The sequence below is a fragment of the Sus scrofa genome, chromosome 3 (genome assembly GCF_000003025.6).
Source record: "Sus scrofa isolate TJ Tabasco breed Duroc chromosome 3, Sscrofa11.1, whole genome shotgun sequence".
Taxonomy (NCBI): domain Eukaryota; kingdom Metazoa; phylum Chordata; class Mammalia; order Artiodactyla; family Suidae; genus Sus; species Sus scrofa.
This window is the reverse complement of record NC_010445.4, coordinates 112,046,014-112,069,168: the sequence shown is the minus strand read 5'-3', so window position 1 is coordinate 112,069,168 and position 23,155 is coordinate 112,046,014. Positions and strand designations below refer to the sequence as shown.

General features: G+C 53.2%; 2 protein-coding genes and 2 non-coding genes across 15 annotated transcripts; 3 read left to right on the top strand and 1 right to left on the bottom strand.

The window, feature by feature from the left end:
* On the top strand, positions 2,192-21,935 carry AGBL5 (ATP/GTP binding protein like 5). 11 transcript variants are annotated; one of them, XM_021087714.1, is made up of 17 exons: positions 2,222-2,307; positions 2,627-2,761; positions 3,414-3,795; positions 4,896-5,156; positions 5,386-5,557; positions 5,844-6,007; positions 6,571-6,748; positions 6,980-7,158; positions 7,546-8,002; positions 8,469-8,638; positions 8,973-9,108; positions 9,746-9,948; positions 10,522-10,736; positions 18,734-18,889; positions 19,960-20,072; positions 20,864-20,994; positions 21,357-21,935. In XM_021087714.1, exons 4-17 carry the CDS (start codon positions 4,942-4,944, stop codon positions 21,526-21,528), a joined length of 2,661 nt encoding a protein of 886 aa, XP_020943373.1. In that variant the 5' UTR covers positions 2,222-2,307; positions 2,627-2,761; positions 3,414-3,795; positions 4,896-4,941; the 3' UTR covers positions 21,529-21,935. The 11 variants fall into 11 exon arrangements, 8 of the variants coding, with proteins under 8 accessions (XP_020943377.1, XP_020943373.1, XP_020943372.1 ...); XM_021087713.1 differs by having other exon boundaries at positions 2,222-2,407; XR_002342813.1 differs by adding an exon at positions 20,362-20,408 and having other exon boundaries at positions 2,223-2,761.
* On the top strand, positions 2,804-2,892 carry TRNAY-GUA. Its single transcript is given in 2 exon segments — positions 2,804-2,840; positions 2,857-2,892. It is a non-coding gene; the product is annotated as a tRNA-Tyr (tRNA).
* On the top strand, positions 3,209-3,281 carry TRNAA-AGC. The gene has a single exon. It is a non-coding gene; the product is annotated as a tRNA-Ala (tRNA).
* On the bottom strand, positions 13,793-23,053 carry OST4 (oligosaccharyltransferase complex subunit 4, non-catalytic). 2 transcript variants are annotated; one of them, XM_003125307.4, is made up of 3 exons: positions 22,897-23,053; positions 22,635-22,772; positions 13,793-14,249 (listed from the first exon to the last, which is right to left on the bottom strand). In XM_003125307.4, the coding sequence occupies exon 2, from the start codon at positions 22,769-22,771 to the stop codon at positions 22,658-22,660; it is 114 nt and encodes a 37-aa protein (XP_003125355.1). In that variant the 5' UTR covers position 22,772; positions 22,897-23,053; the 3' UTR covers positions 13,793-14,249; positions 22,635-22,657. The 2 variants fall into 2 exon arrangements, with proteins under 2 accessions (XP_003125355.1, XP_003125353.1); XM_003125305.5 differs by having other exon boundaries at positions 13,801-21,984.

The following is a 23,155-nucleotide window of genomic DNA, read 5'->3' as shown; positions in this document are numbered from 1 at the left end:
GTATTTCATAAAAGAAATACAAATGAACAATAGACTTGGGAAAAAAGTCCATTTCATTGGCGAAGAAGTGCACATTTTAAATGAGACCACTTCCTTCTTCCTATCGTATTAACAAAGGGTTTTTTAAGTGGCAGTATACTCAGTGAATGCTGTAATAGAAATTGGTATCATGTTTCCAGGAAGTAATTTGATAATATTTATCAAAAGCCTTAGAAGTGTTATACTACTGTACCAAGTAGTTCCATTCCTATAAATATATTCTAGAGACTAGAGAAGTAAACAGAAATATGAACAAAGATTTATGTACAAGAAAATTTAAGGGGGGGAGGGAATAGGATGAACTGGAAGTTTGGGGTTTGTAGATGCAAACTATTACATGTCAAACGGATAAGCAATGAGGTCCTATTTTATAGCACAGGGAACTATATGCAATCTCTTGGGATAGAACATGATGGGAGATAGTATGAGAAAAAGGATGTATGTGTATGTGTGACTGGGTCACTTTGCCATACAACAGAAATTGATACAAGACTAAATCAACTATACTTTAATAAATTTAAAAAGAACATTTATTATAGCTCTATTAACAGTGAAAATTTGGATATAAACTGCGTCTGACAATAGGATAGATATTTCAACACATTTTGGTAAAAAGCAAAAGAGAAATGGCTATTCAAATGATGATCTCAAAGAAGCCTTAATGGCATATTTGCTTATTATTAATTGATCTCAATGTATTGAAACATTGCTACAATAAAAAAAATAGAAAATAAATGTTGGAGAAATTGGAACCCTCCTACATTGGCCGTGGGATTTGGAAAATTGTTCAACTGCTGTGGAAAACAATTTGGCAGTCGTCAAAGAGTTAAACATCTAATTACCATAAAACTCAGCAATCCCATTCCTAGGAGTACACCAAGAGAAATGAAAACACACAGAAACTTGTACACCAATGTTTATAGCACTGCTATTCATAAAAGACAAAAGGATTAAATAGCCTAGAGATCCATAAGCAGAAGAACAGATAAACAAAGGAATGAAATATTATTTAGCTGTACAAAGGGACGGAGTACTGATACATGCCACCATTTGGATGTCTCGAAATATTATGATAATCATATGATATTATGATATTATGCTAAAAATAGATAGGTAACAAGGACTTACCAACTCCCTTACTATAGCACAGGGAGCAATACTCATATTGTTATATATATATATTCTGAATCACTCTGCTGTACACTCGAACCTAACACAACATTGTAAATCAACTACCCTTCAATTTTTTAAAGTGAAAGGAATTAGACACCAAAGGCCACATCGTTTATGATTTCTTATATATGAAATCTCCAGAAAAGGCAAATTCCTGAAGACAGAATGTGGATGACCTGTTCCCAGGGGCTGGGTGACCTGCACACCCGGTGTTCTTCTACGGTGATTTTTTAAAAGTTTTTCAGCTAGAGAGGGTGATCATTTGCACAACATGGAGAACGCACCAAATGCCACTGAATTGTTCCTGCTTTTGAATAGGTCATACTTTAGAACTGTTATGTGAATTTCGCTCAAACAAACAAAAACAACCCAAAGCAACCTAATTAAATATGTTCTGCTTTCCAGCCCCGGCCTCCCCTCAAGAACAAGGGTGAGAGCGCTAAACACCGCTCCGAGAAAACTACCCCAAGTTAACGCTCTCAGACACAATGGTAGCATTTGCAGCGGCAGAATAAAGTTATAGCGGTACATCAATGCGAAAATATTCATCTCCTGCTTTGCGGATGGGCCCAAGGTGAACCTCGTGTTGTGGTCAGTGAAACCTCCGATTTAAAGCTCAGCCGGAGAGACCCCATAAAATATCGGAGCTACAAGGGGCTTGAAATCATCGCCCGACCTGGATCTGCCCGGGCGACTGTGATTCCAGGTAGCATAAACAGTTGCCGCAGAGCTGGCAATGGAGAGCAGGTCTCCCCGAACACGCACCCCGCCACATCGCGAAGCAAAACTCCACGCTCTAGCTGGGGTTTAGGTTTGTTTCTTTGTTTTAAAACCCCAGGAGCCTTTGGTTGGTCAAAGGATTGTGGGCCGCTGGCATGCAGTCCCCGAAAGAGAGAGGTGCAGGTGTGAGGCGGGCAGGGGAGGGGGCCGGGTGGAACTGAGCCGCCCGACTCCCTGCCGGGTTTAGGGCCCCGCCCGCAGTGGTTAATCCCTGGCGTCCAGCGCAACACTGCTGCGCCGCCCGGCTCGTCTCCTGCAGCTCCGTGGTTTGTATCTTTCCTGCTCTCAGGCGGAAGAGATCCTGACAAACGTGGGGTAATCGACTGAATGAATGTCCTTCACATCAGGAAGGCAGTAGGATATTATTGGCGCCTCCGGAGAAACCCGAGGGAAACGAGGGGCGGAAATAGCTAACGTAAGCCGTCGGGGTTTGCAAACCCGGCCGGCGCGGGGAGATTTTTGACCACCTGTGCGTACCCGCCCCACCCGAGAAATGGGGTCCAGAAGTCAGGGTTGTAGGCCAGATCTCTAAGCGTCCGCAGTTCTGTAGAAGCCACCGCGCGTGAGGGGTGGGGGTATCGCTTCGTAAAAAGCAAGGAAACGGAAGTGTATTGCCGGTGTTTCCTTCGTCTAGGGCTGGAAAGTGGCTCCTTTGGCAGCTTCCATTGCTCGCGCCTCTGTCTCCGGCTTCCTCTGTTCTGTGCAGCCTAGAGGAGCTGGAGACCAGGGCACGGGAAAACCATTGAGACCCTGAAGGAGTGCGATCTTGGTAAGTATTAGAGGACATCCGCAGCTTTGGGAAACAGCGGAGCCTTCGATAGCTCAGTTGGTAGAGCGGAGGACTGTAGTGGATTACCCCTGGCAATCCTTAGGTCGCTGGTTCGATTCCGGCTCGAAGGACTTCGTCTGACGTTTTTTAAACCCCTACCCGTTTCGGGAAAAAAGGCTTTACCTAGAATGTTTGAATGAGCACTGCCGCTGCTCCGTGCATGTATGCAGCAAGTACTCAGCACGCTCTCTTGTAAGTTACGTAGGCCTTATTATTGCTTGCGTGTAATTATTATATGCTTGCTTTAAAAAATCTTGCAGTGATACCACTGCACTGGCTCCACTGCACTCGAGAACTGAACGAATATTCTGAATTATAGTGGGTGCTCTTGTCAGTGGACACCCCAGAACAACCTGTAAGGCAAAGGGAAGGACTTCAGCAGCAGCCGGGGGATTAGCTCAAATGGTAGAGCGCTCGCTTAGCATGCGAGAGGTAGCGGGATCGATGCCCGCATCCTCCACTCGGTTTTTGCTCTACGCGTTGGAGAATCCCTAAACCTTAGGAGAGGGTGGACTAGGTGGGCGTTTCATAATTCACAGAATAGTACAGTAGGCAATGCTTGGATTCGCATACGGTCCTTTTATTTTTGCAGATGAGTCTTCCGGTGCCCTTCTTGGTGACTTTGTCTTTTCCTCCTCCCGGCGGGCAGTCCGTTAACTGCCTTCTACGAAGACGCGGGCGGAACCCTCCCGCCCGGCCTGCGGGCGGAGTCCCGTAAACGGTACCGGCTCAGGTACCCGCCAAACGTGCGAGGCAACCCCGGCGTGCTGACCAATGGCAGCGAGCCTTACTGGGCGGGTAGCCAGCTGTCCCCGTGGCCAATAGGCGAGAGACTTCTTGTTTCCTGGCAGAGCGGGGTCCCGGCACCGCGGTGCTCCGCTTTGGTTTGGGTCCCGGGTGGAGGGCCCGGGTGCCGGGGCCCAGGTGGCGCCTCGCTAGCGGGAGCGGGAGCGGGATCACCGGCCCGGAGAGAGGTGAGGGGCTCTGCGTGGAGCGAGGGCCCCGCCGGCCCCGCCCCCTTCTCAGCCCTTGGCCGCCCTGAGCCCCTCCGGAACCCCCCGCCGCCCGGCGGGCCACCCCGCCCCTCGCCTGAGCTGCCCCTGGCCCCACCCCCTCCTGTGGCCTCACCTCCCACCTCTGCGCCCAGCCTTCCTACCCTCCCTCGCGCGTCAGTCGGCCCTGACCCGTCCCCTGCCTCCAAACCCCACCCTGCCCGGGGCAGGCTCGGTCCAGGTGCGAGGGTCCTTCCGAGCCGAGGGTCGAGAAGTCATCCCCGCTGCCAAATGGGTCTCTATCGGCCACGTTTTTTTAAGGGATGCTCGGAACACCCATTATTCACAATGACCAGGGTAGCTTTTTCGGGGGCTTCAGTGCTTGCAGAACGAGAGGGGAGGGGGTGGAGATAGACCCGCGTCCTAGCTAGAACTGAGCTACTCTTTCCAGGTAGTCATGTGGCATCTGTCCAGTTTCCTTTGCCTTGGCAAAGGCCACACTTGTCTAGTTTTCTTCCATAATAGGCATAGAGTAGTAACAAAAAAAGTAAGAGCCAGCCTTTCCGAAGCTCAGGAGGGCAACAGAAAAATGACCCGTCAGTACTTGCGAGGTCAGAGGAGTGGAGAGAGGAAGCTGCCCATTGAAAGTTGGAAACTGGGTTCCTTCTGCTCTGCTCCTCTGGAGAGTGGGGAGCCAGTCTAGGAACCAGAGATCCAGAATGGCCCATTTTCAAGATGGCCCTGTGCTGTGGCGGGTGTATCTTGGCTAGTTTTGCACCTCTCTAATTCTATTCTCTCATCTTTGGGCTGTAGAGAAGCTTATAGTCTAGGGTTTCTTGGCATACTTAAGCCACTGAATATTTCATCTTGGAATAGCCAAGCTGTAGTAAAATAAGGTCCTTTTAGGTCAGTTAGAGCCCTTCGTGTGGGAACAGGATGCTGCTTATTCTTGGCCTTTGCCGCAAGGCCACGCCTACCTTGTCTAAGGGTGAGAGCGCGCCTCTTGCTTCTTAGCACACTCCCTGAGAGTAGCTCTCGTTTACCCAGAGATACCCAAAGAGCTTGTTTTCATTTTTCCCCAGCTCTCAGGGCCTGAGTGGGGCAGGAGGATGCTTTCCCAGCCCCATCATGGAGCTGCGCTGTGGGGGATTGCTGTTCAGTTCTCGCTTTGATTCAGGGAACCTAGCCCACGTGGAGAAGGTGGACTCTGTGTCTAGTGATGGGGAAGGAGTGGCAGGTGGGGCATCAGCCTCCACCAGCAGCATCGCCTCTTCCCCTGACTATGAGTTCAACGTGTGGACCCGACCAGACTGTGCTGAAACAGAATTCGAGAATGGGAACAGGTAGGAGGACGGGAGGAGGAAGAGGGGCTAGCCCCATATCCCGGCCTGGGGTAGCCCTTTGTGACTTAGAGGTGGTGGCAGCATCTCACCCTTCCTCTCCCCGCTCCCTCCCTCCCTCCCTCCCACCTGACCCAGAAGCCCTTCCCCAGTCTGGCTGCTCCAGCTCTCCCAGAGCCCCGCTCCAGCCCTCCTGCAGATAATGACCTGTCTCGTGGACTTTGGCCCTCAGGTCATGGTTCTACTTCAGTGTCCGGGGAGGCGCTCCAGGGAAACTCATCAAGATCAACATCATGAACATGAACAAGCAAAGCAAGCTGTACTCGCAGGGCATGGCCCCCTTCGTGCGCACACTGCCCACCCGGCCCCGCTGGGAGCGCATTCGAGACCGGCCCACCTTTGAGGTAAGTTCGCCGTGAGGAGGAAAGACAAGATCTGGGTGCTAAAAGCAGAGGAGGGGAAGGAAAGAGGAGTTCCCTTCAATACAGCGTGCGAGGCAGGCGGGACCCCAGGTTCGGGTACCAGCTTCCCTCTGGCACCAGCGGGTGTCCATGACAAGCCCCGGCCTTGAGAAGCCTAGAAGGAGCTGGCTGTCCCATGGACTCAGAGGGAAGTTGGTAAATGCGATGAGGGTGTGGGGTCAGGTCCTGGGGACCCCGGTTCTGACACTGATGGCCTGTCGCCCCTCAGATGACGGAGACGCAGTTTGTGTTATCCTTTGTTCACCGTTTCGTGGAAGGCCGTGGGGCCACCACCTTCTTCGCCTTCTGCTACCCCTTCTCCTACAGTGACTGCCAAGATCTGCTCAACCAACTAGACCAGCGCTTTCTGGAGAACCACGCTACCCACACCAGGTGCCAGCCCCATTCTTACTCCTGTCACACAGTCCTGGGCCCGACAGCGCCTCTGCTCCTCCTGGAACTTGCCCTTAGGGTGCTGAACCAAAACCGCATCTGTTCTTTTCTCTGAACAGAGTGTGGGACTTTGGGTAGCTCTGACAGGTGCTTCTGTGCGACCTTGATCTCAGCACGCCACCATTCCTCTCCACTCGCCCACCTGCCTCCTTCAAGCCTCTTAATAGCCCAGCTCCCATCAGTCCCCCAGAATTCAGCGAGCCCCACCACTGCTCAGCACACGCCTGTTTGTTTTTCCTGCCCCCAGCAGAGGTCAACTCTGTGCAAAGCAGTCTGTCTATCCTGGGGCACCAGAAACGGGGGGAAAAAACAGTGAGTTCATCCTGTCCTGTCCCCTACATTCGGGCAGTGTAGACCCATCCAAATTCTCAGCCTCGTTTAACACTGTGAGGGGCCACAGGCCCCAGCGCTTGGGATGAGGAACCAGATCCTACAAATCCTGAGCTCGTGACACGGCGCACCTGTTGGCCGGTCTACGGGGTTAATGGCTTTTTTCCCCCCAGCCCCCTGGACACCATCTATTATCACCGGGAGATCCTTTGCTATTCTCTGGATGGACTTCGTGTCGATCTGCTAACGATCAGTTCCTGCCACGGGATCCGAGAAGATCGCGAGCCCCGCTTAGAGCAGCTCTTCCCTGATAGCGGCACTCCGCGCCCGTTCCGTTTCACAGGCAAGAGGGTGAGTAGGAACCCGGGCTTCTGCGCAGCTCCAGGCACTGCTGCTAGCGAATGGCATCGGGGCCACAGCCTCGGGCTGCGTTCTCAGGCAGGTGTGACAGCCCCTCCTCCGTTTGCAGACTCAGCCAGCTGGAAATCCAGTGGCTGCTTCCACCGCCTCCCAGCACCGTCCCGCTCGGTTACCGTGGAACATAGAGCGCTGACCTAATGACTGCTCTCCTCTCCGCCTCAGATATTCTTCTTAAGCAGCAGGGTACACCCCGGGGAGACGCCATCTAGCTTTGTCTTCAATGGCTTTCTGGACTTCATCCTTCGACCCGACGACCCCCGGGCCCAAACTCTGCGTCGCCTCTTTGTCTTTAAGCTGATTCCCATGTTGAACCCCGACGGTGTGGTCCGGGGCCACTACCGGTAAGAAGCCTCCCCAGCCCAACCGGGTCGTTCCCAGCCCCCTCATGCCCTGCATGGCAGTGAAATACTGTCAGCTTCTCGGCTCACTTCTGCGCACCCCGTCCTCCTGCACCCGCACAGGGGCAAGCCCCGGGATCGGCCCGTGACCTGAGGAGGGATGGGGTCCCACGTCCGGCACCCTCTAGGACTAGAGCCAGAACCACGGCGGGGCCCTCCGGGGAGAGGGGGGATGGCTGGCCAGGGAGGGAGAGGGCCTGGCTTCAGCTCTTCCTTTCCTAAGGCACCTCCAGCCTCGCATTTCATAAGTCCGTCTCCTTTCAGCTACCCTGGCGTCTCGCTCACTGGCCCAGCCCCCTGGGCCCCGCTTTAGTCCTCGTTTCCCTACAGCACAGACTCGCGTGGAGTGAACCTGAACCGCCAGTACCTGAAGCCCGACGCGGTCCTGCACCCGGCCATCTACGGGGCCAAAGCTGTGCTCCTCTACCACCATGTGCACTCCCGCCTGAGCTCCCACGGGCCCTCCGAGCACCAGCACAGTCCCCACCCGCCTCCTGCTGCGCCCCTTTCCGACCTTGAGAAAGCCCCCCATCTCCAAAATGAAGCACACGGCGGGTGCGCCTCTGACGGGGACAGCCCCGAGGCCTGGACACAGCCTGAGCAGGCAGAGCAGAAGGCCAGCGCTGTGTGGATTATGGCCCAGCAGCCCTCGGAGGCTGGGCCCCCGGCCCCCGACAGCATCCCCCCCAGAGAGAGTGGCGTCGCTTACTACGTGGACCTGCACGGCCACGCTTCCAAGCGGGGCTGCTTCATGTACGGAAACAGCTTTAGCGACGAGAACACCCAGGTAGGAGTCTCCAGAACGTCGTGGGAGGGCGGGAAGTGTTTCGGGCTAGGACGGAAGACGGGCCTTCTGGCAGGAAGGCCTGCGGCTGCAAGAGCTAGACCGTTCTGAGCGAGTGCAGAGGGACAGGAAGGGGCAGCACGGGGCCCCTCGCGTCTCGGTCATGACCTTGTGACCTTTGAGAGGGGGTCAAGCTGTCAGCGTCATAGTCTTTGTCTGGTGTTTGGGGAAACAGAGGAGAATTCTGCATTATTGGAGAGAAGGGCTTAAAAAGAGGTGGAATTGTACCTTTCCCATGCCTAGAAATAACGTCAGCCTGCAGTGGGAATTTCAGAAACCCTGGCCGCTGCTGCTGCTTCTGAAAGTACCGCCGGGTTCAGGCTCGTGCCCCATGTGTGCCGTCTGTTCCTTGCTCCCACCCCGTCTTTCCGTCTCGCCTTCTGAGTTGCCCTTCTCCTCCCCCAAACAGGTGGAAAATATGCTGTATCCAAAGCTCATCTCCTTGAACTCAGCCCACTTTGACTTCCAGGGCTGCAACTTCTCAGAGAAGAACATGTACGCCCGAGACCGCAGAGACGGCCAGTCCAAAGAGGGGAGCGGCCGGGTGGCAATCTACAAAGCCTCAGGGATCATCCACAGGTTGGGTTGGAAACTGAGATACAGTTGCTGAAACAGCTTCCCAGAGAAAACAATCCCCGTGGTGGGGTGTGAGGGCCAGGGCACGGCCCAGGGCTTCTCAAAGCACAGATTCACGATGAGTCTGCCTGGCTTTGATCTGGGACCCTACCTTTTGGGGCCCTCCTTAGGTATTTGATGAGGCGCCAAGGTCAGTTGCTAGTTGCTGGGGAGGAGCGCTTTGTGTTTGTGTGCACTTCAGCCCCGAGGACTATCTCCTAGACCACCTCGTCTGTCCCCCATGGTTCTGTCCACAGTCTGTCCGGACAGGGCACTGATAAAGGTCTCTGTGTCTTAGCTACACACTTGAATGCAACTACAACACTGGACGCTCAGTAAACAGCATCCCTGCCGCCTGCCATGACAACGGGCGTGCCAGCCCCCCTCCCCCACCGGCTTTCCCCTCCAGATACACTGTGGAACTGTTCGAGCAGGTATGAATGCAGGGGACGAGTGGGGACAGGGGGCACCTCCAAGTCTAGAAAGGCAGTCGCTCCCGCTGCCTGATGCTAAGGCCCTCTGGGGAGAGGGGCACCACCAGGGGTCTCGGCACCGCGGTTCTCTTCCTCAGTTACCAGGCGCAAGCCTCTGACTGTAATGGTAGTGAGAGCAGGAAGGGGCCCCACTTCTGATCGCCTAGCACGTCTGAGTCAGAGTCTTCGCCTCTGAGCTTGTCTTCCTCTTTCTGTTGGGCTTGTTCCCTCCTGGGCTAAAAGCCAGCCCCCCACCCCCAGAGAGGTCCTGGCGATGCTGGTGTTCTGGGCACACAGGAGGAGGAGAAACTGTGGGTTACAGAGAGGTCCCAGTGCCTTCTCCTGCCGGGAGAACGCCTTCCTGATGCCAGCCAGAAAGCCCCCTGCCCCTGCTCATAATGGACGAGGGCCCTGGATGGGCATCATCAGGTTAGGGACCAGCTCTACAAACAGCCTGAGCACAAAAGCTGGGAGACACACTGAGCCCATGTGAGGCCCGGCCTCCCCTTCCCTTCTGTGCTGTGCACCCCAAGCCAACACAGCACCCTGGGTTGGAAGAGCAGGCGGGACACTGAGCCAGACCGGACTCCGCCCACAGGTGGGACGAGCCATGGCCATCGCAGCTCTGGACATGGCAGAATGCAATCCATGGCCCCGAATCGTGCTGTCAGAGCACAGCAGCCTCACAAACCTCCGGGCGTGGATGCTAAAACATGTGCGCAGCAGCCGAGGCCTGAGCACCACTGTGAATGTGGCTGTCAGCAAGAAGAGAGGCTCTCGGACGCCACCCAGAAGTAACAAGTAAGACCAGCGGGCTGGAAGGGAGCAGGGCTGTGGAAGTGGAACAGGACGCCAGGGCAGGGAATTCCAGCTTCCAAAAGGTCCGCGTGGTGAATATTTTCAGGATGGGTTTAAATTAGTAAGATTAGCGCATTTTTCGGAGAATGGGAACCTCTTCCCTTTTACCTGGAGCGGCATACTTCCTGGATATCTGAAAAGCAAGCCGGGGGACTCCCTGCTCCAGGGCCCTGCACACCATCAAATGTAATTAGGGTGGGGGCGGGGGCGGGTCTCAGCATCCAGTGGTGGTGAGTGACCGGAGTTCCAGAGCAGCGCCAAGGCAACAAGGGGGGTTCACTGGCAGTGCAAGCTGCCCAGGGGCAGCCTTATGGCTTGTGGTACATTGTCTGCAGGAGGGAGCAGGGCTCCCTGGCCCCTGGGATGCTCCACGTTAGATGCCTTGTCTGTGGACCCCTTCCTGCTCCCTTAGCCTGGGTCCTTGGGCCTTTCACCCCAGAGGTGACACCAGACCATGGGCAGAGACGCGAGACAACCTCCCTGGCCCAGCGTTAACTGGCATTTGCTTCTTTGCAGCGGGCTGCCCGTTTCCTGCTCTGAAAACACCTTGAGCCGCGCACGAAGTTTTAGCACTGGCACAAGTGCCGGTGGTAGCAGCAGCAGCCAACAAAATTCTCCACAGATGAAGAGCTCCCCCAGCTTTCCTTTTCATGGCAGTCGGCCTGCAGGGCTGCCAGGCCTGGGCCCTAGCACCCAAAAGGTCAGCCACCGGGTGCTGGGCCCCGTCAGAGGTAAGCTAGTCTGGGAGCCCCTGCAACAGGTGTTCAGTTGTTTGGGGCACTGCTGGGGGAAGTGAGAGCTTGAAGATACACACTTGGCCTGGGACCAAGAGGTGAATCAATAAAACTAGTTCATAGCAGAATCTGCAGCCTCTCCTGCGACCTTGGTGTTCCCCGCGGCATGAGCTCCAGACGGTACCGTGTGTGGCACAGGCGGGAGGCCGGGCACGTGCTGGGAGGTGGCGCGGTCTCCAAGGAAGGACACTGGCTAGGGCGGGGGTGCGCTGAAACATGGAGCCTTTACGTCAAGGGCAAGGTCGGTCTGTCTCGTTGGGAGCAGTATAAAAAGATGGCCCCACCATCCAAATCGCAGCTCGGTGAAAGGTGGAGAATCTGCTCCAAGGTGTCCGTGGGCTGAGTTGTTCCTGGCTTCAGAGCCTGTTTAGAAAGTGTTGGCAGAGGATTCCAGCTCTTCTGGAGAAAAACGGAACAACTGCCTCTGTTTTAGGTTTACAAAGCACCAGTCTAGCCCCTTCCAGCAGAAGTCACAGTTGCCCAGCCGTGCCCCTAGGTTTGGCCACTGAGACCCTGCTTGCTATAAGACAAGGATTCTGGGTCAAAATGTGTCCCAGAAACAGGTGTGCCTTTAGGGGGAAAGAAGAGGAAGGGACTGCAGAGCTGTTCCTTGGGAGTGACCTGGACAGTGGTAGGGAGGCTGTCGCAGGGCCACTTCCAGAAAAAGGGCTCAATCACAAAGCCACACTGTATGTGGCTTCTGGGCTGCAGAAATCTTGCCAGAGTGGGGAGGCTCACGTGCTAGGACCTGGCTTTGCTGGTCCTCACCTGTACTTGTCCCTGTTAGCACTTCCTTGCTGCCTAGCTTGCAGCAGAGCTTTCGGTGCAGAGCAGAAACATGCGCGGGGTCAGTGGCTGTGGAAATCTGACCGCTGGTTAGAGCAGCCACAGGGGAGAGCGAGCAGCGGTCCCGACCAGCCTTGACCAGCAAGAAGTGCTCTCCCTGACAGGCACCGTAGTTACCTCTGCTTCTGTTCCAGCCCCGCTCTTGGAGAGTCTCTCCCCTCGGAAAGGACCCCTTTGCACCTTGTGTTTGACTGAGGGAGAGGATTAAAGCAATAATAATGCCTCATGTTTAAACAGCATTAAACAGTGAACAAAACAGTAGCCCATGTGAGTACATTTCCTTCAGTCCTCACAAGGACCCTCCGGGTATTTCCATTTTTCTGATGAGGAAACTGAGGGTATTTAAGGGTAACTTGGCTAAGATTGCATAGCTACTAATTGGCAGTTATTCACATTTCTCTATTTTCCTACTCCAGTAAACCTGAGTGAGTTTTCCATCTTATACCTGGATAGTTTTTCTTCTTCTAATTTCTCTTCCTCTTAACTCACAATCCTTAGGAAGGAATATCAGCCCCATAAATTCTCCTTCCCTGACATAAAAGGGAAAGAGTAAAAAGCCTTTTCCAGGTCCTCACAGGAGGAGTGGAGGCAGGTTTTAATCGGCATCTTATCCACATCTTCCCTGCACCCCCGCCCCTGCAGCGTGCGGTAGCCGGCTCCTTGACTGACAGCCGTGTATTCCGCTTCTTTGCTACCTCCCCCAAATAATAGGAAATCAGCGTTGTCAGTATAAATAATTCCTGGCTGACTGACTTGAAAGTTAGCAGGGGAAGCAGGGCAGTAAACATAAATGCACACACTCGCTAAAAACATACAGGGAACTGGGGGAGCCACTGTTGTAGAGAAACACAAGAGTTACGACCCAAAGAGCAGTCAGTTGAGAAACAGTTTTGAAGACTGCGTGGTGGCATATGGTTTGACGGAAACATTCCAGAGATGACAGTGATAGCCAGGACCAGAGCTGCTGCGCAGAGAGGACACCTAGCAGGCGCACTAGCTGGCTCGGAGGGAATCGGGAAGAGAGTGGGAGGAAGACACTGGAATGTCTTGAAAACAGAGATTATGAGTTAACGAGACGTGGTAATGACTGTGCTTCTGAGAATGACGGGGGCAGTTGCTTAAGAGCCGTCTGTGACCTGGATGCGTGTGTGTGTCAGGCAGGGCCGGGGAGGCGGGACCCTTGCAGTAGTTTATGTGAGGCACTAGCGCCTGTACCACGGTCTGTGAGTATACACATCAGAGGCAGAAGTGGCAGGATTCAGTGATGGTGGAAGAGAGACAAAGAGAGCTTCCGGACTGCAAGTTAAAGGAAGATGGCAGTAAGACATTGTTGAAAGAAGAGTGCTGAGTTTATCTGTTTTAGACATGTCACAGGCTACCTGTATGGAGATGTCCTACAGACAGAGAAAGGGCCACACTGTAGAACAGGTGACATCAGGGTTGGACCTAAGAGTCATCCAAATGCAGGTGCAGTGAAACCAAGGGAGAAGCTCTGTCTCCTCCCCCCCCCCCCCCCCCGTGAATGAGCTCGGAAGCAGAGAGAGGGGCTGGGTTGAGTAGACCACACCCTTGGGACTCGCATAAACATTCCTGAGAACTAAGAAACTATGTCTCTGAATTCAAGAGGTCAAGAAGGTTCCTAGTAATACCAAACCAAGAATGCTTTGTAAGGAGTTGAAAGGTCAGATCCAGGAATCTTGACTCCTATCTTCTGAGCATTTGCTACAACTTTTGCCACTTCATCTTTTAAAGTCCCCGATGTGACTCTAGGACACGGGAGGGCCCTGGTTTGGGATAGGGACCTGTGATGCAGATACGCTCTTTGGACTTGGTGTCTTCAACTAACCTTTGGAAATCTTCTTTATCTTGTTCAGTGTGATTTGTCCTGTGCTGTAGCTTTGCGACACTTCTTGTGACATCTGGCTCCTAGGCCCGTGCCAAGTCTAGGCATCTTTTGTCTCCCAAGATAGGAAGAGCACGACCTCTTGTCTCTGAGATCTGACTCTAAAGCAGCTATAGATGTACTTTCCAAACCCCAAACTGGGATTGTGTTGACAGAGGTTTTTTTTTTTTTTTTTTTTTTTCTTAATGCACTTATTGATAAGAAAGTTTCCTCTAACGTACAAAAATTATATCGCATTTAACCCTATGTTTAATGAATGACTATCCTTTATTGGGTAAAACAAAACATGAGATTAGGCTATCCAGAAGATTGCAGAAAAGATATGGTAGCCCAGCCAGAAGCTTCAGGCAGAGGTTCAAGGAACTAGTCTGGCAGAATCTGTCCTCAGAGGCTGGGGGTAAACAGGTATGTTGCTGGGGCAGGAGGCTGGAAGGGCCTGAGCAAGCCTTGCCTCCCAGGGTCCCGCTGACTGTAGTGCCAGGATCTTCTTTACCTTGTTCTTCCCCTGCTGCAAGATAGGCCCTGAGAACCGCCTTCCCAGTCCCTGGTCAAGTTCCTGTCGCTGGGCTCCGAAGCACAGACGGCACCATCAGCAGCTGCTGCAGAGGAGGAGGAAGGAGCTCCCTGGGGGATAGTTAATGTACTAGCTCAAGCCTGTGGTCCCCGGTGCAGAAGCAGGTGCACAGAGCTCAGAGGAGGACCTGTTGGGGAAAGGATGGATAGTAAACGAGCTTCTCCTCCTGTTGGCTGTGTATCGGTGAAAATAGGGCACAGACCAGAGCGAGGCCCGTGAGGTGCCCGCACACACAATTTAAGGCGGCACTGGAGCTCAGGTCAGGCAAGGGCCTCCTTACGCTGTGCACCCTGGGTGCCTCCCTCGTTTCATCCTTGTCCTGGTGTGGGATTCAAGCAGCATCTCACTCAATAGCTGAGACAGACTGCCCGGCGCTCCGCTCTACCTAGCGGGGCTTAGGCCTAAAGTGTAGGAGACACGGGACTTGGGCCTAAAGCAGGGAGCCTTCCGCCATCAGCCCACCACGGCCACTCTCATCCCGCCCGGCTCTGGCGCTGAAACCTGAGGTGCCTAGAATTCCTCTCTGCCTGTGACACCTTGTTTCAGCTGACTGGTGGCTTTGGGTTGAATGGAGGGTCCTTTGGGAAGTGAGTCAAAGGACATAAGAAGAGTGGCTCCAGCACCATCACCACTTTGACCTTTTCCCTGCAAACAAAAGTTCACATTAAATACATTAAAACTAACTTGATGGAAGGAAATGTCTGCTAACACATGTTTAGCACCTAGCGCCACACCCAGCACGTATTAAATGGTCCGCAAGTATTTGCTGAACAAATAAAAGGCAAGAATTTGGGAGCTGAATGAAGGCTTGTTTCACCTGTCCACCCCTCAGAGGGCAGAAATCAGATGTGCAGTTATCCTCGGGGTCCAGTGAGATCTGGGGTGCTCCCTCTAGGCACAGTTCTAAAGACGTTTCTGGGGATGATGCGGGACCTACACAGGGATTCAGTAACAGCTCCTCAAAACTGTGAGCCCTTAGACTATCCATTCTGACTCAAAACGGTGAGGTCAGCCTGCCTCTGCATCTCTGACCTCTGCCCCAGGGCTGTCCTGCCACTCCCAGATAGAGTCTAGGGGCTGATTACCATACAATACCATCCTACAACCTCTAGATGCCGAGCTGGTCACGTTATCACTTGCACTGAGTCTTGCTTAGGCTGCTGTTTCTATAGCTTAGAACCAAAAAAGAAGAACTGGCACTCCTCCCTTTAATTCTTGTCTCCATGGGGACTGGGTAGGCCTGGATTATACTAGGGCCCCAAAATGGAAACAAGAGAAACTGCGCTGTGTGCTCATGCCGCCAAATTTATAGGCGGGCCCGGCCAGATCCAAGACAGCCTTTTAAGCGATGAGATGAAATGCTAACCTTTTTTTTTTTTTTGGTCTTTTTAGGGCCGCACCCACGGCATATGGAGGTTCCCAGGCCAAGGGTTGAATCAGAGCTGTAGCTACTGGCCTACACCACAGCCACAGCAATGCCAGATCCAAGCCGAGTCTGCAGCCTACACCATAGCTCACGGCAACACTGGATGCTCAGCGAGGCCAGGGATCGAACCTGCATCCTCGTGGATACTAGTCAGATTCGTTTTTGCTGAGCCACAAGGGGAACTCCGAAATGCTAACTTTTAAATAAATGCCTTTCACTTTCCAGCTCAGGCCTGTCTCCTCAAGCAGAACTTGTTTCCCAGCCTGAAGCTCCCTTTAGGGGCAGGATTCCTGAGGTGTATCCTTAGTATCTTTGCATGATCCCTACATGTCATCGGCATCGTTTACATCTTTTGCCTGCTTTGCTTTGTAACTTCTTAGGTGTCACTCAGTTCCTTACTAGAACCTACAAATGTCCCAGAGGGCTTCCCTCACGTTCTTGCTTGCTGTCTCTCTCATCCTTTCTTGGGGTACGTAGGGAGAGGCTTCATCCCTACCCTGATTGCATTATGCTGCTGTGTATAGATTTCTCCCATCATCTCTCTCCTGCTCTTTCCCTCTCTATCATAAAGCTCATCACTTCTGCCTGTTGTGCACTGTCACTTGTCATCATCTTGACATCCCTGTAACAAAAGAATTACTCAGGTCTCTGGGCTCTACGGTATCTTAGTCATTGTGGTAGGTTTTCAAGTTATTTATCTGTGGCCATGAGTCTTGTTGGCATCACTGTGCCAACTCTTACTAGCTCCCTAAGGTCTGGTTGTTTCTGACTCTCGGCTATGGTCTTAGACTCTAACTGGTACCCAGCATCTGGCCAGCTCCTCAAAGTTAGAGTGGCTTCCTTCCTGAGGTCTTTCCCTCTCTTCTAGTCCTTATTCCTACAGGTATCAATTTTTTAAAATTTGGTTTGGGACCTTCCAGAAATAGCCTGTCACTGCTAATGTAGCTAGACACCAATTCCTAAGTTGTGTCCTAAGTTACTGTCACCACTTCCTAGGTTGGAGGCTTTTCACATGTGACACATGTTCCTTTGGTAGGCGTCAACTGGCATGCTGGAACTGCCATCGAATTCAGCTAGGTTAATAACTCATTCAGTGTGAGAGCATTTGGCACCTGCTCTCCCCCCATGATGAGGAAGGACCTGCCAAGCCTGAGAGCCTCTACCCCATCTAGGCACCATTTACCCCACTAAGACCCCACCTTTCAGAACCTGAAGCAGTGAAGCTCTAGCCAAAGAATGGACCAAGAGAGCTGCCCCACAGAGTAAAACCATATGCCTCAGACATGGGGACTGTTGAGCCAGCTTGTGGTCTACAGTGGGCGTCTGCTCTCCGGGTAAACAAAACGTCTATTAAGGGCTCTGCTTTTCCAGGCAGTACTTCACCAGCACTGGGATATACAGTATAGGAGAAGACTAAGTCCCTACCTTCGAGAGACTCAAGTTCCAATCAGAGTAAAAGCTAACACGTGTGGAGCACTTACCATGGGCTTTGCATGTCTGAACGTTTAATTAAGGAGAGAGAAACCATAAACAATGACTCGTCGAGTGAACAAAGGACAAAGGAAGAAAGGAGAACAGTCCTACTGTTAGTGGTCAGGGAGGCTTCACAGGTGACATTTGAGATGGGAGGTGTAAGATGTCCAGAGTTCCACCAGAAGAGGAAATGGACATGCAGAGGACCCACACAGCTAGTAGCCATAGCGGCTGCTGTAAAGGGTGTGAAGGACCAGGTCAGCATCCTCTCAAGGATGTGGACCCAGCGGGTGGGGCTTTGAATGTCATGGCAAAAGGCTTAGACTGTATCCTTTAGGAGACCTTCACTGTTCCCACTGTGACACAGTGGGGTCAGGACAGTGGCGTCTTTGCAGCACCAGGATGTAGGTTCAATCCCCGGCCCAGCACCGTGGGTTAAAGGATCCAGCATTGCCACAGCTGCAGCATAGGTCACCACTGTGGTTCGGATCTGATCCCTGGCCTGGGAACTCCATATGCCACTGGGCAGCCGAAAAATTTAAAAGACTTTCAGTATCTCCCCCTTGCCTGAGCCAAAATGTTTTTGATCAGGCCCACAGTCTAGAATTCGAATCTCTGGCACCTGTGTGAAGGACAGAGGCTCAAGCTAGGGAGACCCATGGGGATTTCTTTCAAAAGCCTGGAGGAGGGTTAATGACCTGTGGCGATCCCTGGTGGCTCAGTAGGTTAAGGATCTGGTGTTGGCACTGCTGTGGCTCTGGTTACTGCTGTGGGGTGGGGATGATCCCTAGCCCAGGAATTTCTGCATGCCAAGGGCACAGCCAAAACAAAGAATAAAGGAAGAATTCAATGGAAGGCAAAGGAAGAATTGTCCAGATTTGGTTAAATAAGTGTGAGGGAGGAGCTGAAAAATTCACCAAGGTTTCCTGCAGATTTTTCACCCAGATGGTGGAGACAAAGGGAAGGGGGAAGAAAACAAGTTTTATTCAGGTCACTAGAGATGGTCAGGTAGAAACGAGCAGCAGTTAGAATGCGGTTCAGGAGTCCTGCTGTGGCTCAGCAGTAATGAACCTGACTAAGATCCATGAGGATGCGGGGTCAATCCCTGGCCTCGCGCAGTGGGTTAAGGATCCAGCATTGCCGAGAGCTGTGGTGTGGGTCAAAGGTGCGGCTCAGATCCCGAGTTGCTGTGGCTGTGGCGTAGGCCAGTGGCTACAGCTCCAATTGGACCCCTAGCCTGGGAACTTCTGTATGCCGCAGGTGTGGCCCTAAAAAGATAGGAAAAAAAAAAGAACTCCAGCTCAGGAAAAGAAGCTGAGAGGGAGACTTGGGAGTTTGGGAGTATGTAGAGCAGGAGAGGACCAAGGATAAAATGGTGGGGGTACATGGACATTTAGGGGAGCAGACAGAGGTAAGAGGAGAACCTAGGAGAGCAAAGCTCAGCAACTTCTTTGCCAGAAGAACAAACTAGTGGGTGGGTGGTAGATCGGTCAGCTACAGAGGCCAGAGTAGGATGAGGGCTGGATGAAAACTGGAGAGCTGGAATACATTATTAGATCTTTCTGCCCATCTCAGATTTACTTCAGAAGAGGGATGCTGGTGTGATGACAGGCTGGGCCACAGGCGTCTTCTGACGAGGGAGAGCCAGTGGGATTGTGGTGACAATGCCTCACTTATCCGCCCTTTCATCTGCCTGTGTCCCTTCCACTCAGAGCCCCGAAGCCAGGACAGGAGACGGCGGCAGCAGCCACTGACCCATCGCCCTGCTTCGAGCACCCTGGCCCCATCCCTGGCTCCTGCTCCTTCTCACCTAGCCTCTTCACAGAGCGTGGGCTCCTGCCTGCTGCCCAGCGCACTCAGCATATCAGGTCTGTACCCACTGCCGCTGAAATCTGGGTTGGCCGGCCTCCTTCCTTCCCTACCACCCAGGGTGTAGAGCAGGCTCCTGACTGGGCCTGAAGACGTCCCTCCAGCTCTGCTGCCATGTGACCCGGACCTCCTTCTTGAGGTGATGCAGGCTACTCCAGCCCTCCTGGATTACCCTATAAATGCCAAGCATCGATGCCCTTGTACAGGAAGCTGGAATTTAATGAACATTTTGTATAATAAAATAAGTTAACACTTACGGAGCATTTACTATGTGGCAGGCACTGCTCTAAGCACATTTCATTGAATCCTTATTTGTACTGTTGAGGACCCCGAGTACTTTTCCTACCTGCTGCTTATTCAGGCTCCCTGACTTCAGCAGCCGGGCAACGTTAGAAAAAAACTGAAGAGGGAAAAAAAAGCATAGGCCTTCCACCTGTCACCACTGCACAGGTTCTGTGGCTGTATCATCCCCCTAGAGCCTGGGACATGCATGTGCTCTTTTTAGGTTACAGCCCCAGCTGTGGAGAGGACTGCACGGGAGTGATGTCTAAGACTCCAGTCTAACATCCACCTCTCTCCGAGCCCACTACTCCCAAGCTGTTAACTCTGATGGGTAGTCCTGAATCCACCAGTCTTGACTACAGCTAACTTGATCCTTAAATGCTTATGCAAGTGATTGGGTTAACTCTAAAGTCTATAAATTCAGAGGAGTTCAGCTTCAGCGGGTTCTGATTCAAGCTCTGAGATGCTGCTCCACCCCTTGGACCAGACTATAGCGTGTGCCATGCTTCTCAACCAGGGGTGCTTTTGCTGACCAGCGACATTCGGCAGCATCTGGAGATTTTTCAGTTGTTATAATGGGGAGGGGGCAGGAAGAAATGCCACCTGCTGGGTAGAGGCCAGGGATGCTGCTAAACATCCTGAAATACAGGAGGCAGCCCTCCAACCCCCGCAACAGAGTTATCCAGCCCGAAATGTCAATATTACAAATACTGAGAAACCTTGGTCTAAAGGAAGTTACCTCTTCTCCATGGTCCCATCCTGATTATCAGTTTCCTTTGTTCCCTAGGGAGCAGCTGTCCATTCCTGTCCTCAGGGGACAAGCCAGAGGCTGTCATGGTGATTGGGAAAGGTCTGCTAGGGCCTGGACCTCGGATCCCCTGTATCAGGACCCGACTGCAGGTAACATTTTTGGGTCTTCTTCAGTCCCCAACATAACAACTCTGGCAGAGCTGTTCACTGGGTAGCGGGAGGGAAGATGCCCAGCACTGCTTTACACGCTCTGCCCACATCCACGGCAGGGAGCCGCTCTGTTGCGTGACTGCCTGTCTGTCCAGTGCCCCCATCCCCTTCAGCCAGGTCTCTTGCTTGCTTCCAACCCCAGTATCCCTGCCAGATACACCCTGACCTCAGCTTCCTTGCTTTGGCTTTGCCTGCCCCTGCCCTTAGCTTCTCCTCTCTTTCTGCCCAGACCTGCCCGAGGAGAGTTCCCGCCAGGAGGGGTCCCGGATTCCCCAGGTAACACATCTGGTTGCTGCTCCTAGGAACAGTCCAGACCCCACGCTAGGCTGACTAAAGTTGGGAACAGGCAGAAGCCAACTGGATGGGTGAAGCTTACACTGCTCTGGCAGGGGCTGAGGCACAGAAGGCTGAGGGAGACCTACTACTCCTCCATCTTTCCACACCATGCTTCTCTACTCAGCCAGACCTCGGCCATGGTACAGCCATGGAGGTTGAATGCTGGAACCTTTTGCCTCCCCTAGTTAACTATAGTCATAGACTGAGCCCAAGTGTCTCCTAGGTATGATCCCCCCTGCCCTCTCCCTTAGGGCCAGTGCCCAGGAATTCAAGGTCCTAGTACCTGTGTCGACCCCTATACTACACTCATACATGTGGAAACTCTGAAAGGAGTCCTAGAAGCAAAAAAGTCCATGGAAGACTCCAGCCTCTTAGCCCACCCCCTGTCCACACAGGCTAGGCCCAGGTTGGGCCGGGGCTCACCGCCGACTCGCAGAGGGATGAGAGGCTCTTCGGGCCCCACATCCCCTATCCCCCGGACCAGGGAGAGCAGTGAGCCGGAGCCGGGACCCCACTCGACACCACGGTGAGCCCCAGGGTCCCGTCCCTCACCCCACCTCTCACTTCTCCCCCCTCATTCCCATTTCTGCCATTCACCGTCATTTTCTTCCTTCCCTCTCCCAAAAGACTGAATGTACTTTCATTAAGAATCTAGTCCCTGACTTTTTCCTCATCATGCCCACAGTCTTCACTCCAACAGACAAAAGAACAATTTCTAGTTAGGGCCTAAGGCCCAGGAGCTGGTCGGTTCCAGTATCAGACCACTGTGCAGTACTCAACCTGCCTATCCGCCCGCATCTGGCCTCTCTCGTCCCCCAGCCCCTGGCTAACAGACCAGAGCAGAGCAGAGTTTTCACAACCCTGACTCCTCTCTTTTTTCTGTTGCAGGCTGCCTCAGGCTGGGCCTCCACGGCCCCGCTCTGCCCCTGCCTTTTCTCCTATTTCCTGTAGTCTGTCTGACTCCCAGTCCCGGATTTGTTACAGTGGGGGGCCCTTGGGCCAGACTGAGGTTTGTTTTGTTCCTAAATCTCCCCCACTCACTGTTTCTCCCCGGGTCTGACGTCTTGACGTTCACGCCCAGGATAGAGCCCCCAAGATAGGGAACATAGACATATGCGAGTCCCCTTTCTCAGCTGCTGATTCCATGTGACAATTATAACTCCTCGGAATGCCAGCCTCACTGTTCTGAGGCACTGCATCACCTTGAAACAAGACAAAGCAGGGACCTGCCACCCCTTCCCTCCCTCCACAGCACAAGATTTTGGGACCACACACACACACAAAAATCTATATTTTTATATTGGGGGGAGGGAGTAGAAAAGAAAGCAGCCCCTATACTGGGCCCTACTCAGTGGCAGCTTCTTGTTCCATAGGGTTAAGGAAGACTTTGAGGAAATAAAAGTTGTTTGGAAAAATCCAGGTGTAGTTGCTTTGTATGCTGTGATGGTTAGAAGGGATGAAGTGAAGTGTGAAGGCCCCTCACCCTCCATCTTGCCTCAGACTATGTCCTGGAACCCTAGAAAAGAGGGGGAAAGACCTAAGGTAAGGAAAACGCTGCAGCCTTCCTCTGGGGCAACCCTTCAGGAATCAACTCCCATCCAGCTTGTTCCCCGCTAACAATTGTGACCCACACAGAATGGCTGGTTTTCAAGCTCTTCACACCACCCCCCTCCTATGCCCCATTCTTTTCTATGACTTGGGTCTACAGTGGCTACCCCCTAAATCAGTGCCGTGCCTCTCTAATAGAATTCTCTATCTTTACAACCCCTCACAAGAAAAAAAGTTAGGCCTAAAAACCTTGTAAAAGTGAGAACTATTTACAAGGAGAGCCCAAATTCTCCTACATGGATGGCATCCTCAGTACCTTTAGTCCTTCACGTGTCAATACCCCCTTACACCATACTGTCAACTTGGGCATCTGGGGAACACATGAAGATGGGGATTGAGGGGGGGTTGGGAAACCCACCCCCGTTCTAGCAGGGAGCAGTTTAAGAAGGAGGGGGAAAGGCACTCACTACTCCGTGCAGATTAAGGGGCCCAGTTCTGGACTGTAACATGCTTAGCCCAACACTTTCTGATTTGAAGTTTCAAACCCTGCAGACCCTGGCGCGGCCGGCCTCGCCCCTCCACTCTCCGGGGCTAGGCGCTACAGCCCCGGACCGTTACCTGGGGCGGAGAAAGCGCCACTTTCATTCCTGCTTCTTGGGGTTGTTGACGGCCACGTAGTGATAGAGAACGACAAGCAGGAAGAGCGACACGCCCAACATGTTGGCGAAGATGGCGAGTTGCACGTCCGTGATCATACTGCGGAGAAGAAGGAGGACTGAGCCTCGGGCCGACGCACTCCTCACCCAGAACGGGAGCCGTCCTCGCCCCCCTGGTCCAGTCACCGCCGATGGGCCGTGGACCGCGCCTGCGTGCCTCTCACCTGATCAGCTGGGCTCGGCTGCGACAAGGTCTGCGAACCAGCTCGAGGTAGGAGACCTGGACCGGAAGTTGGTCGCTCCAGCTCCGTCCCAAATCAGGCACTTCCGGCCGTGCGGCGCAGCTGGTACGGGCTCTCTAGCTCCCGCGTCTCGCCTGCTCCTGCGGCGCAGTCGTGAGGGGCGGGGTCTTGGGCGGAGCTGCGGAGGGACTGGCTGAGGAGGGCGTGGGCTGGCGCGGCGCAGCTGGTTGCAGCTGGCTGG

What these genes read in the sequence shown, in the direction of transcription:
- AGBL5 (XM_021087714.1), top strand. Translation starts at nt 4,942, where the DNA reads ATGGAGCTGCGCTGTGGGGGATTGCTGTTCAGTTCTCGCTTTGATTCA. An exon ending in GGTGCTGGGCCCCGTCAGAG is followed by an intron (nt 10,737 to 18,733) that starts GTAAGCTAGTCT and finishes CCTTCCACTCAG; the next exon opens with AGCCCCGAAGCCAGGACAGG. An exon ending in GGACCCCACTCGACACCACG is followed by an intron (nt 20,995 to 21,356) that starts GTGAGCCCCAGG and finishes TTTCTGTTGCAG; the next exon opens with GCTGCCTCAGGCTGGGCCTC.
- OST4 (XM_003125307.4), bottom strand. Translation starts at nt 22,771, where the DNA reads ATGATCACGGACGTGCAACTCGCCATCTTCGCCAACATGTTGGGCGTG.